Below are 13,864 nucleotides of genomic sequence, written 5' to 3'. Positions count from 1 at the left end.
TATATGTAAGGAAAAACAGAGGAGCTCCTCAAGTGACTGAGAATGTCAGTGCTGGACGTGATCAGACAGTGTCAGAAAGAACAGTCCATCGACAACAACATAGAGAGGGATATTATTGTAGGGTTGCCGGGCATAAACCCCTCATTACAAAGATGAATGCACATTTGAGAGTGCAGTAGTGCAAAAACCATAGGCACTGGTCTACAGAGATGTGGAAAAAAGAGATATGGTCAGATGAGCCATCCGTTACCATATTCTCGACAATCGGCCCAGTGCATGTGTGCGGTACACCAAGAGAACGTTGAAATATAAGCTGCACATTTTTATTTTAATATTTGTCTTTTGATATCAAATCCAAATGCCTTGAATATATAGCAAAAATAACTAATTTCACTCTACAGTTCCTGTATTTTTGGGAATTATATAAAATAATCGCACGACTTAATGGAGATGGTAAGGTAATCAGTGTACGTTCATTCATGAAATGTTATTTATTTATTACTTATTTTGGGCATTATTCGACTGCGGTCGCGCGGTGCCGTTGTTTTCTACGGAAAACAACGGCAAAGTAAAATGTTCAGGCGAAGAATTTAAAAGCTTGTTTTAGTCATTTTGCCATCATGCTGTAGATATACATAACTGTCTCAGAAGTAGTCTGCTTAAGCTTGGCTACGGAGATTCCACACGAAACCCGACCGGAACAGCTAAATGTTATAGATTTCACCACGCATCTCCAAATCCGAACCAAAATTTAGGGGCAAATATTCCGCTATTTCGACAGTAGAGTTTAGGTTAAATTGGGTATTCTAAAATAATCTTTACTCTCGGTCGCCCGGTCACATGACCAGTTTCAAATGTATTTGTTTATTTATTACATTAATAAATGAACTCGCGGCATATGACGAAAAATAATTACCACTGCGCACAATCTTCACATGTCGGTTAATAATATTCATTTACCGCAGTTTTAGTTTTATAGAGTTTTAATTTTAAATGACTTTTCCTACTACTGTGGTAAATATTAGTAGTCGTGAAGCCACTCGTAGTATTTATTTTATGTGTACAGGCAGGTGTTGGCAGTATACGAGTTTTCATGCCATTTTCCGGGTAATTTATAAAAGAGCAATGTCTGTTATATGCTATTTCATTTTAATAAACGTTATTTGGATGGCCTACCATGGAAAAGATGGTCAGGCTGTCTGTGGACGTAATAATTATTATGTCACTGAAATGGGGAAGAATTATAATCCAACGGTATTTTTTCTGTGCCGGTCTTTCCTTGAATTGGAACTGGGAGGGGGAATCCCTTGATTTTGGGGTGTATAAATTAAACGAGATGGTTGGTCCTAAAACAGCTTCCCGAAACGAAGACTGCATCAGCGACTGCAATGCCCTCTGCGCAGCGTGAGTAAAAGTTCAGTGCGCCTCCGTGCGCCTTCGGAGGGCGTTTGCGCTCTCTCGCGTTCAGCGGCTCTGACTGTACCTCCCTAACTGTACCTTCCCCTCCGCAGGATCCCGCGCTTTGCCTGTGCTGCTGCTGTTGCTGTCAGCCACCGCGTTACACGTGACAGGAGCGCCGTGTTCCAGCCCCGGCGGTGACACCTTAGAAATCTCCGGAGACGAACTCCCCGACGCCCTCAAAACCTCTGCATCCACAAAATGGAAACCGCTGACCTATCTGCTAATTTGCGAGGTCAACAGCCTATGCGACCAGGTACGAACAAAAAAAAACAGACCGTTTTACTCCTGATTATTAAAATATACCTTCACATCTTAACATTATTTTTTTTCCTTCAGCAGTAATGCTTTGAATCTTTTGTTGTTGCTGCTGCAGTTAATGCTTAAAATAAAGTGGAAATTAATTGTAATCAGTCACATTCATGTTGACATTATAAGAGACGATCCAATTTATACTTTCCCACATTTTCAGTTCGTCGAAGAGTTTGGTGTACCAAAAGACAGCGTGTCTGATTTTAAGCCTGACCAGCTGGAGCTGCCGCGGGACTGCTCTTCCCCAAACTTCAGCAAGGTGAGACCTTTCATCAGTTCCACCTTTGCGCAGTTCTAGGAATCTTTTATTTAATAACTTAATCTCATTTTAACCTACATAATTGTTTTATTAATGACCAGTGTACGTTTCTTTCAACAACAAACTTGTGCAATCTACACAGATTCTATTTTCCAATGCATTTAATAGACTGAGTGGTCTGCAGGGCCGAGCTCGTGTTGAATCTCTCGTGCCTTTTCGCGTAGGAGAACTACTTGTTGCGCATCTCCAGGGGACTGGAGCGGCACATGGTGTACTTGCAGTTCGTGGAGCGGGAGTGCTCAAAGCCCGGCAAAGTTTCTCACATTAGGTTGCGAACGAAGGCGCTGGCTGATCACGTCATGGAGCTGGTAAATGGCAAAAAATGTTTCGTATTCTATTCTATCCTACTTTAAAATGACACGTTCTAGGCTATTTTGTGATGTACGACAATTTCTACAAGCGAGTTAAACAGGGCAGATAGCTTCCAAGATTGCCCGTTATTGATATAATTTCAATATTGTAATGGCCCTATTTCTAAATAGCACTAATATTCTGTTATTAAGATAAACGAATTGACATATGATTTTTTTTATGAGTATATTATTGATCACGGTGCTTCTGATATCATCGCCTGCTCGGCTCAGCTGTGGTTCCGGGTGGTCAATATTTGCATTCCTTTCTCACAGATGAACAATTCAAAGCGCGCGCAGGGGTTGAACTCGGAAGTGCGCGACCAGCTGCTGAGCAACTTGAACGCAGCCACCGCGTGGCAGAAGAAAATTACGGTGCCCGTGCTTCTGCGGGACTACCGGACCTTCTTGGAGAACACCTTAAGAGCGTTGCGTTGCATAGAGGATCGCGCAAGGAAGAAGAACGGGCCGAATGCGTAAATGTTTTTTTCATTAGACCTCAAGAATTTCTTGGTTTACAAGTCAAGTTTTTGTAAAATATGTCATATTTTAAGTATTTACTATGTGGAATTATTTAAAATAACGGTGTACCTGTAATACAGATCAATGTACTGTCGTATCTAAAGTCTCAAATTATAACAACATATCGGAAGCATTTTTATACTATACTTGGGATTTTAATCTTGATGAGGATGTTGTTTACTATTTATTAATTTTATTTAAAAAGGTGGATTCCATTATTTATGTAAAGTGTAATTTATTTGAGTATTTATTCTGGGACTGTAAAATTGACAATAGATTCTGCTGTGTAAAATGAACAAAACTTTCAGGGAAATAAATGAAGTGTAGAAGGTCAACCACATCGTGTCTGGTCTATGTAAAAAAAAAGCTCACTGAGCCCAACGGTCAGGCCACAACACACCCACCATAGGTAATCCCATCACTAGAATTAATGTGGACAGGATGGTGTGAATTTTGGGTAGTGAATTATGGGAGAGATTTGGAGGGGGGGGGGGGCAGTTCAATGGTACTCCCCACAGCTCGGACTGCCCTGACGGACCTGGGGTATCTTATCCCAAAAGTGCCTACATACAGTGGGTCCCCACTCCTCAAGGCCTTGCTCCAAGACCACGATGAACCAGGTGTCTCAGCCCTGGGCTAAAGCACACACACAGCTCAAATAAGAGATGACACAAATGGCAAGAAATACTCAATACTCGATTCAACACAGATTTTAGAAAACCTACCAGCCACCCGATCAGGCCAAACTCAACAAAAAGAGAAAAAAAAGTTTATTCAACGCTCACACTGGTCTAGGCATGTCACATGGTACAAATACAGTGCGCTCTACATTCGACACAGAGACACACACAGAATGTTCAGGGGAAAGCGCACACGCATGGCGGCGCATTCAACACGCATCGCGGAACACGCAACACGCACGCACACGGATGAAGACGGCTTGTGTGGTCCATACAGCTACAGTCCAAACAGAGGAGGGGGAACGTTTAAAACGGAGACAGAGGGGCGCGTCCACCCTTCTGCCTGTCAGGAAGGGCGTCTGGACGCAGGAGAGACCGTGGCTCTGTTTCCAGCTGGACCGGCGTCGGACCGGACCGGTCCTGGGTCCGGACCTGGACCTGGACCTGGACCCTCATCCCCACAGCAAACTAAAAACACAAAACAACAAGCAGTTACAACACTGCAGCCAAATTCAGGCTCGAACCCTGTCCTTCCTCCAGACCGGCTGCTTCATCGCACCTGAGAGCCAATGATTATTCAGCAGGGGATGAAGTCACACTCCCACAAGCACCTGCAGCTCCGACCGACCGCACCTGCACCAGCTGCAACACACCAGAGCTCTAACCCCAACCCTTTACCTGCACCGGCTACAACACACCAGAGCTCTAACCCTAACCCTTTACCTGCACCGGCTACAACACACCAGAGCTCTAACCCTAGCCCTTTACCTGCACCAGCTACAACACACCAGAGCTCTAACCCTAGCCCTTTACCTGCACCAGCTACAACACACCAGAGCTCTAACCCCAACCCTTTACCTGCACCGGCTACAACACACCAGAGCTCTAACCCCAGCCCTTTACCTGCACCAGCTACAACACACCAGAGCTCTAACCCCAGCCCTTTACCTGCACCAGCTACAACACACCAGAGCTCTAACCCCAGCCCTTTACCTGCACCGGCTACAACACACCAGAGCTCTAACCCCAACCCTTTACCTGCACCAGCTACAACACACCAGAGCTCTAACCCTAGCCCTTTACCTGCACCAGCTACAACACACCAGAGCTCTAACCCCAACCCTTTACCTGCACCAGCTACAACACACCAGAGCTCTAACCCCAGCCCTTTACCTGCACCAGCTGCAACACACCAGAGCTCTAACCCCAGCCCTTTACCTGCACCAGCTGCAACACACCAGAGCTCTAACCCTAGCCCTTTACCTGCACCAGCTACAACACACCAGAGCTCTAACCCCAACCCTTTACCTGCACCAGCTACAACACACCAGAGCTCTAACCCCAGCCCTTTACCTGCACCGGCTACAACACACCAGAGCTCTAACCCCAGCCCTTTACCTGCACCAGCTGCAACACACCAGAGCTCTAACCCCAACCCTTTACCTGCACCAGCTACAACACACCAGAGCTCTAACCCTAGCCCTTTACCTGCACCAGCTACAACACACCAGAGCTCTAACCCCAGCCCTTTACCTGCACCGGCTACAACACACCAGAGCTCTAACCCCAGCCCTTTACCTGCACCAGCTGCAACACACCAGAGCTCTAACCCTAGCCCTTTACCTGCACCAAGTGCACGTGCATCTTTCTTTGTGTCATACAACTGCGCAGCACTTAAATATACATAGTGCGCAAAACGTGACCTTTGAACCCGACAGCAGGGGAGTTATGTTTCCCTTAAACAATCAAACAATTCATTCACTGAATGATCAAGACCAATAGGCCAATATAGCCTACAATGATGAAGAAATGACAATGTCAAAGATATAACTACAACATGAGATTGTTTAACAAGGACGGTGATGATAATAACAGTTGGCAAAAATTCGCCTGAATTGCATCACATGTTATTGTAGCATTTTCTCCTCATCACGTCACAGAATGCAGTTCCTTTTAACAAAATCCATCCATCCATCCATTATCTATACCCGCTTATCCTGGGTCGGGATGGGGGGGGGGGGGGGGGCGGGGGGTTTAGGGTTAAAAAGGCATGTGCTTTCGCCAAAACTATTTGAACATCAGAGAGCGTAAATTTAGAGGGATATCTCGCGTTTAATGTGCTTCCCAACGCGTAACACAAGGTTGGATAAGTGATTTCATGAAAATCTGTTCCTATTAACAAACGACTCTATTAATTCAAACTTATACACTGTCTTTTCCACTCCGCCTGTCCTTTTAACTTCTAATACCGTGATTATCGCTGGACAGGAAGCCTGCTGTGAATTGTGGGTAATATGAGCTTGCAGAGTGTGCTCTGATGCAGATGCGTAGAAGGCGGTGTCACTGACTTCGCTCGCCTTTTTGACGGGTCGGACCCGTCCCTAAAATGGCGACCGAGGGTACATCCATCACATCACATCGCACTTATTCGGCAGACGGCTTCGTCCCAAAGCGATGTACGATAAGTGCGCGCTGAAGGTCACGGGACATCCGGGGCTCAAAAGCGATCCCGCTGAGTGACGCTAATGGGGGGAGGGGCTGGGGCACACCGGCATCCAATCAGGTAGGACTGTATTGTCACATGATGGGGGAGAGTGGGCGGAGCCTTACCTCAGAATGGTGGGCTCTGGCATACCTGGATCCGCCCCTCGCTTGAACCCTGTGACAAAAGCAGACGCACTGATGATCAAACACACTGCAGTGAAAAAGTCCACACAAACTCATAATGCATAATCATCCAGTTTACCCATTTCAGGGTGGAACTGCACATAACACCTGCGGGAATTGGGGGAAATGTTACTGCACTCCAGGGGGGACCAAGGGGCCAGCTTTCGGTTCTTAACCTCAGCAACGGATGTAATGTCGCCCCCTGCTGACATCTATGATTTTCGCTCAAAAACCAAGTTTCCCCACTGGGCTCCATTCATTTTTGACAGGAAAATACTTACACTAAAATACTGATGTTAACTCTGTGCCTTATATAAAGAAGAAAAATCACTTATTATTTTTCCAAAGTAAAATATTTCTTTCCTACCACACAGACAAAGATATGAATTTTTATTGATTATTTATAAAAAGCAGACTATACCAGTCGCTCCCCTTGTCCTAGCTCAGCTTTCCACAGACACCAACTATGCTGCAAAGGGGGGGGGGGGGGGGGGGTTATTATATTTTTATGTTTCCCGTGTGTACGTGAGCCCTGCCAATCACTGCAGCCATTTACAGGAAACCATGGCGATCATCCAGCAGGGCAAGAGGCCACATCAGACACTCTCACTCAGCACAGGAAGTGACATCACTGGCTTGTGCAATTTCACCCCCCCCCCCCCCCCCCCTCAAGAATGCTGGATGACTGGGCAGTAGGAACCATACCGGTGGCGGGGGGGGGTGACCACACATGGTCAGACATGACACTAAAAACAGAGAACTCCTTCTTCACCTCAGTATGCTGTCAGTTATTAATAATATTTTGCTTCGTCCACTGCGTAGAAAGCTACGTCAGTCATCAATAATCTTTAACGCTGTCAGCAGCGGACGCCGCAAAATACAGTTATTAACAATCTTTAACGTCCATCTGCAGCGGATGTGCACAGTCAGTTATCAAACATCTTTAACATTCTGCACAGTGAACTTTCCGGGGGAGACGGCTGCCACTACAAAAAGGAACACGCGCACAGCCTTCCTCTTCCTCTTCCTCTTCAGTGGACATTCACAGAAAAAGTTACACAGACGAAACCAATGGCATTATTTACAGACTTTCCACACCACAGAGAGAGAGAGCGGAAGAGAGAGAGAGGGAAAGGGAGAGAGTGTGAGAGAGAGAGACAGTGAGAGAGAAAGAGTTAGAGAAAGAGGGAGAGGGATAGAGATAGAGAGAGAGAGACACACAGAGAAACCCACACACCTGTACACTCCCATACAGTGCCTGCAGATCCCCTTTCCCACATTTTGTTACGTTACAGCCTTGATGATGATTTTATTTTTTTGTCATTTTCTCCCCAATTTAGTCGTTATACCAATTCCCCATGTGTATCACAGTCCTGGTCGATGCGCTATCCTCTGTCAGTCTGGGGAGGGTGTAGACTACCACATGCCTCCCGCGATACATGTGGAGTCGCCAGCCGCTTCTTTTCACCTGACAGCGAGGAGTTTCACTAGGAGAGCATAATTCACGCAGCATAATTCACGCCATCTCCCCAGATCCCCTCCTTGCTGAACAGGCGCCCCAACCAGTAGGAGTCGCTAATGCAGCGATCAGGACTCATACCCTCACTGGCTTCCCACCCGCGAACACCGCCAACTGTGTTCGGAGGAACATCTGACCAATGGTCGGGGGATTGAACCCGGGTCTCTGCAGTGGTAGGAGAGTGCTTATACCTCTACACTATCCAGACGGCCCAGGATTAAATTCATTTTTATGTGAGCCTTTCCAAATCATGTCCAATCAACTGAATTTACCACAGGTTGACTCCAATCAAGTTGTAGAAACATCTCAAGTATGACCAATGGAAACAGGATGCACCTGAGCTCAAATTTGAGTGTCACAGCAAAGGGTCTGAATACTCATGTAAAAGTGATATTTCAGTTTTTTATTTTTAATAAATTTGATAAAATTTCTAAAAACCTGTTTTTGCTTTGTCATTACGGGGTATTGTGTGTAGATTCATGAGAACAAATATTAATTTAATACATTTTAGAATAAGGCTGCAATGTAACAAAATGTGGAAAAAGAGAAGGGGTCTGAATACTTTCCGTAGGCACTGTATATACCTGGACATCATCTAATGTATCGTACCTTTTCAGAAAACTCAACACACAGCTAACACGGTTTCCATGAGTCTCGTTTGTACACGAATTATGCCTTTTTAAAAAAAAAAATGTGCTCAATCCAGAGAGACTGCCCACATTGTAAAATAGTGCTGACATCACTTCATTTGCAACACTTTGGGTTTTTACTGCACAGGAATAGCAAAGCTTCACAAAAAAGGGGTTTTCCCAAAACCAAACGAAAATCAAGCTAATTAAAGACCTCCATGCAATTTCCAAAGACTACCAGGGTCTTTCACATTAAAAGCACCACCGGGGTTTCAAAAGACATGATGTGACACATCCTTCCAACTGCTGTCACTGTCACAACATTTAGCACAGCGAGAACTAGGATCAGCCAATAAAGGAAGTCTAACACAACACAGTCACCAAAAATGACACTGCGGCCCTCCAGGACTGGAGTTAAACCTGCAGGTGCTGCGGCCCTCCAGGACTGGAGTTAAACATGCAGACACAGCGCCCCCTCCAGGACTGGAGTTAAACCTGCAGACAAAGTGCCCCCTCCAGGACTGGAGTTAAACATGCAGACACAGCGCCCCCTCCAAAGGCTGGAGTTGGACCTGCCATTTAACATTAGTCAAAAGAGAGGGCTAATTGCTGGTCATATTCACAGCTGTCAGAGTAGTGGCATTTCTGCACTTAGAGGACTTGTTAAATGAAACAGCTAAACTAAACGGCATCAGTTTCTTTAAATTCAATTTTCAATTCGGTTTATTTTTTATCTGCCTTTTTACTGAGAATTGTCACAAAACACTTCACAGAAACAGAAATAATTGACCAGAAACCATATCAGAAGTAACACTACTTTTCGGGGGATATTCGCTTGCAACCTTTATACACCCGGTTTCTGATTAAACCTACAGTTAAAGCCAAGCCGAACGAACGTTAGAGTTCGGCGCTGTACACAACGTGCGAGGGGTTTATTTTCGTCATTTGATAGCCTATTTCACACGTATTCCCAGTACTTGGAGAACGTTAGCGCGCTAGATCCAGGTAAACCCGAGCAGCTAGATTGACCGCGCGACTAAAAGCAGAAAGTAAAAAAGCAGACCGTGAGATACTAACCTAAATACAGAACCGTGGGGATAAATCCCCATCTGATAACGAACTGGCCGCATTGGAACACTTGCTGTAGCCGCAGTTTCGTTTCTTTGCTGATCTTTGCCATTTTGTTAGCCGCAAACGTGCAGATTCCTCAAGGACGGAAGCAGGAAAGCGGAAACGCTGCCGTAAACTGAACCATATCCTATTTACGACACACGTCTGCAGTGCTGGCGCCATCTGGCGGGGGCAAGTGTCAGAATATTGTCTGAGTCGGACATGATCTACTTTTGTTGTTCAGTCACTGTATCACTGAAAGGTCAGTTTTGAAAGTGACACTTTCATTCACGTGTGAATTTTTACAGTGCTTGTTTTATCGCGACATGAATTTTGATTTTGATGGATTTGTTTTCACCGAAGTGCGTGTTTTTAACTCTGCTGGTTCAGGGATAACAACAGACAGGACTGCGGTCACTACACAGGTCACTACACAGTTATTCTGCGCCACTGCGTGATCAAGCTGGGTGCTTGAAATAGAACCAAGGCAGCTGTGTCCGAAAATAACCCCTCACGCACCCCCACATGGGGCAACTGTCTCCTCTACGGTAGAGCCCCGTGCAGACACAGGCACACAGAAAGCACGCATAGACAAGGTTAGCGGGAAGAGAGACAGAGACGAACGAGTGAGCAGAGAAAGAGAAAGGAAAGCGGGAGAGAGTGGGGAGAGAGAGAGAGAGAGAGAGAGAGAGAGAAACCGAAGGAGAGGCGGTGTAGCAGTGAGCAGTGAAATGAAGACTCTGCGGTTTCTGGCGGCGGAAGGCGTAGCTAACGGGCGGACGAGACCGGAGGATCTTTGCTCGGTGGCCTATGATCTTTACCCGGTCCTGTTCAAGGCCTGCTACCTGCACGAGCGGCCGCAGCTGCTGCGCCACCTAGTGGAGGCCTGGCCGCTGCCGCAGCTGGACCTGCAGGGGCTGCTGGGACGCACGGCGGACTGCCCGGAGGACCTGACGTCGCGCACGTGCCGGCTGTGCCTGGAGGCGCTGCTGACGGGGCTGCGGGACCATGTCCTGCGCGCCAGCGCCCCCTACGCCCGGGCCATGCGCATGGCGGACCTGACGGCGCTGCGGGACGCGCAGCACCAGGGCTGCGCCTGCGGGCGAACGCTGGGGCGCTGGGGCCGCACCGAGCTGCTCACGCGCATGTGCTGCGACGCGCTGCTCGCCACGCGGGGGGATGGCGCCGCAGCCACGCCCGCTGCCCCGCCCACAGCCACGCCCGCTTCCCCGCCCACAGCCGCGCCTGCTTCTGCCCCACTCACCACCCTGCCCGCCACGCCCGCCGATGCCACACCCGCCGCCACACTCGGTGCCACGCCCCAAGCCCCGCCCGCCGCCCCGGCCGTGGACGTGTGGCTCAACGCGTTCGTGACGGGGCGGAACTTTGAGGCGGTGTCGCGGGTGCTGCTGCTGCGCCAGCACTCGCCGCTGCGGCCCTGCCTGGCGGGTTTCCGCGGCGACTCGCTGACCCTGAAGCAGCTGTTCCAGGCGCTGGCGCTGGCGGGCACGGAGCACCTGCAGCGGCTGGAGGTGGTGCACAACGTGCCGCTGGAGGCCGCGCACCTCCACCTGCTGCTGAAGGAGCTGGCGTTCCCCCGCCTCCGCGCCCTCACCCTGCCCACCGGGGCCCTGGACGTCCGCCGCCTCCAGCCCGACCGCCTCCACCTGCTCACCTCCATCGGCGAGCAGCTCAGCCAGCTCACGGAGCTCACGCACCTTTACCTGGCCTTCTCCACCCTCACAGGACACCTGCGCCGCCTGCTGAGGTGAGAGTGTGTGTGTGTGTGTGTGTGTGTCTGTGTGTGTGTGTGTGTGAGAGTGTGTATGTGTGTGTGATTGTGTGTGTGTGAGTGCATGTGTGTGAGTGTGAGAGTGAGTGTGAGAGTGAGTGTGTGAGAGTGTGTGCGTGTGTGAGTGTGTGAGAGACTGTGTGTGTGTGTGAGAGAGTGCGTGTGTGTGTGTGAGTGTGTGAGAGACTGTGTGTGTGTGAGTGCATGTGTGTGAGTGTGAGAGTGAGTGTGTATGTGTGTGAGTGTGAAAGTGAGTGTGTATGTGTGTGAGTGTGAGAGTGAGTGTGTGTGTGTGTGTGTGTGAGAGAGTGAGTGTGTGTGTGTGTGTGTGTGTGTATGTGAGTGTGTAAGAGAGAGTGTGTGTGCGAGTGCATGTGTGAGTATGTGTGTGTGAGTGTGTGTGCGTGCCACCTGCTAAGGTGAGAGTGAGTGTGAGTGTGTGGACTAATGACAAGGCAGAGCGCAGAGTTAATGTGTGTGTGTGTGTGTGTGTGTGCGTGTGTGTGTGTGTGTGTGTGTGCATGTTCTATAGCGTGTTGTTTTTTCTGGGCTACATAATGACAGTTAGCTTTCATGCTTAGGTTAGACACAGGCTTGTCCACAGATGCTGTTTCTAACAAGCCCCGCTCCTTACCCATTACACCACACAGCCACCCCCCACTTTCCCCCCGAGACTCTGGGACAGCCGGCAGCGCCTGACCTGTGGCCCTATGAGGGCGACTGGTCTTGTAGGGACAGAAGTTCACTAATGTGAGAGGGAGCTGGACCGTGCTGAGCGCTGGTGGTGATGAATAAAACTTTTAAATAGACCCTAAAAGCCGTTGGGAGCTGCTGGGGTGAAGGAGAGCTAAAAAAAAAGGGGTGATACGTGCTCTCCTGTGCGTCTGCGTTAAAAGTCTGGCCGCTGAGTTCTGTACCATTTGAAGCCGTGCTTGACAGCCAAGGCAAGGATAAAGCTGGGCTGCAGTAGTCCAAACGTGAGGACAAAAAAAATGCATTATTTTTTTTCTGTATCCTCAAATGATTATAAAATGGTTGATTCTAGAAATATTTCTTGGTTGGCCTTAACAAGCAAGGTTGAGATTTTGATCAAGGGTCACACCAAGGTTTCTGGAATCAGCTTTTACAGTTAAAGATAGACAGAGGTGCTCGTCCCAGTCGCTTATTTTACCCGTCCTTGTCTCCTCGGTCCTGATCCGGAAACTGATCCAGGTCCTCCATCTTTAAGGACATTCCAGCCCGTTAAATGCTCCCTCAAGGAGCTAGAAGCAAGGAGCCCGGAGGCTCCTGAAGGATGCTTGAGCAAGGAAACACGAGTGCATCCTTTGCAGGAGTAATTTTTTCTGAACGCGTCACGTATTGGTTGTTCGATCTCTCCCCACCAGCCACGTTTATTTACACTGACGCTGGAAAGAGCAAGCATCCATTTAAGGAGGTAAAATAAGCGATTGGAAAGCCCCCGGCGACAGTGTGTGAGAGTTGTGCTTCCTGTTTCCTGTTTCCTGCTTCCTGCTTCCTGTGCCGGCAGCCCACTGCACACGCCGCTGCAGGCGCTGGAGCTGGCCAACTGCGGGCTGAACGCGGTGGACATGGCCTACCTGGCCAACAGCCTGCACGCGGAGCACCTGGGCAGCCTGGACCTCAGCGGCCACGACCTGGCCACCGTCTTCCCCCGGACCTTCCAGAAGCTTCTCCAGCGGGGCGGAGCCTCGCTGCGCAGCCTGACGCTGGAGGAGTGCTCCCTGGGCGAGGCGCAGGCCGACTTCCTGCTGCAGGCGCTGGCGCCCTGCCGCGCCCTCCGGGAGCTGAGGATCCTGGGAAACCCGCTGGGCGTGGCGGCGCTGCGGCGGCTGTTCGGCGCGCTGGCGGCGCTGCCGGACCTGCGCTACGTGGAGCTGCCCGTGCCGCGGGACTGCTACCCGCCCGACGCGGTGTACCCGCTGGACGAGGCCGCGCTGGGCCAGTACGACCGGGCCGGGTTCGAGCGCGCCCGCGCCGAGCTGCTGAGCGTCCTGCAGAGCGCCGGCCGCGCGGACGTGGAGGTCTGCACCCCGCTGTTCGGCGCCTTCGACCCCGACATCCACGAGACCAGCAACGAGCTGGGCGTGGCCATGCTGCACTCCTTCAGAGAGGCCCTCGGCAACTACATGTACACTGTGGCACACAGAGAGTGAGACTACACACACACTACACGCACACGCACACACACACGCATACACACACTACACACACACTACACGCACACACACACACTACACGCACACACACACACTACACGCACACACACGCACACACACGCATACACACACTACACGCACACACGCACACACGCACACACACTACACACACTACACACCCACTACACACAGAGTGAGATCCCACACACACACACTCTCACACACACACTACACGCACACACACACACACACACCCACACACACGCTACACACAGAGTGAGACCCCACACACACACACACTACACACAGAGTGAGACCCCACACACACA

The 13,864-nt window shown here is 49.5% G+C and overlaps 3 protein-coding genes across 3 annotated transcripts; 2 read left to right on the top strand and 1 right to left on the bottom strand.

Annotated features, from left to right (window-relative positions):
* The first annotated feature begins 1,361 nt into the window (after positions 1–1,361).
* On the top strand, positions 1,362–2,919 carry LOC118234251 (interleukin-6-like). The gene is made up of 5 exons (XM_035430660.1): positions 1,362–1,404; positions 1,512–1,714; positions 1,931–2,029; positions 2,254–2,397; positions 2,716–2,919. Exons 1-5 carry the CDS (start codon positions 1,389–1,391, stop codon positions 2,917–2,919), a joined length of 666 nt encoding a protein of 221 aa, XP_035286551.1. The 5' UTR covers positions 1,362–1,388.
* Positions 2,920–3,708: 789 nt separating this feature from the next.
* Positions 3,709–9,694, bottom strand: tomm7 (translocase of outer mitochondrial membrane 7 homolog (yeast)). Its single transcript, XM_035427802.1, has 3 exons — positions 9,534–9,694; positions 6,252–6,300; positions 3,709–4,109 (listed from the first exon to the last, which is right to left on the bottom strand). The coding sequence occupies exons 1-3, from the start codon at positions 9,634–9,636 to the stop codon at positions 4,094–4,096; spliced, it is 168 nt and encodes a 55-aa protein (XP_035283693.1). The 5' UTR covers positions 9,637–9,694; the 3' UTR covers positions 3,709–4,093.
* Positions 9,695–9,758: 64 nt separating this feature from the next.
* On the top strand, positions 9,759–13,574 carry lrrc14b (leucine rich repeat containing 14B). The gene is made up of 3 exons (XM_035427803.1): positions 9,759–10,748; positions 10,893–11,334; positions 12,887–13,574. The coding sequence occupies exons 1-3, from the start codon at positions 10,298–10,300 to the stop codon at positions 13,530–13,532; spliced, it is 1,539 nt and encodes a 512-aa protein (XP_035283694.1). The 5' UTR covers positions 9,759–10,297; the 3' UTR covers positions 13,533–13,574.
* The last annotated feature ends 290 nt before the right edge of the window (positions 13,575–13,864 follow it).

This window comes from Anguilla anguilla, chromosome 8, assembly GCF_013347855.1.
Source record: "Anguilla anguilla isolate fAngAng1 chromosome 8, fAngAng1.pri, whole genome shotgun sequence".
Classification (NCBI taxonomy): domain Eukaryota; kingdom Metazoa; phylum Chordata; class Actinopteri; order Anguilliformes; family Anguillidae; genus Anguilla; species Anguilla anguilla.
The sequence above is the reverse complement of the archived record's forward strand: the minus strand, read 5'-3'. Positions and strand labels throughout refer to the sequence as shown.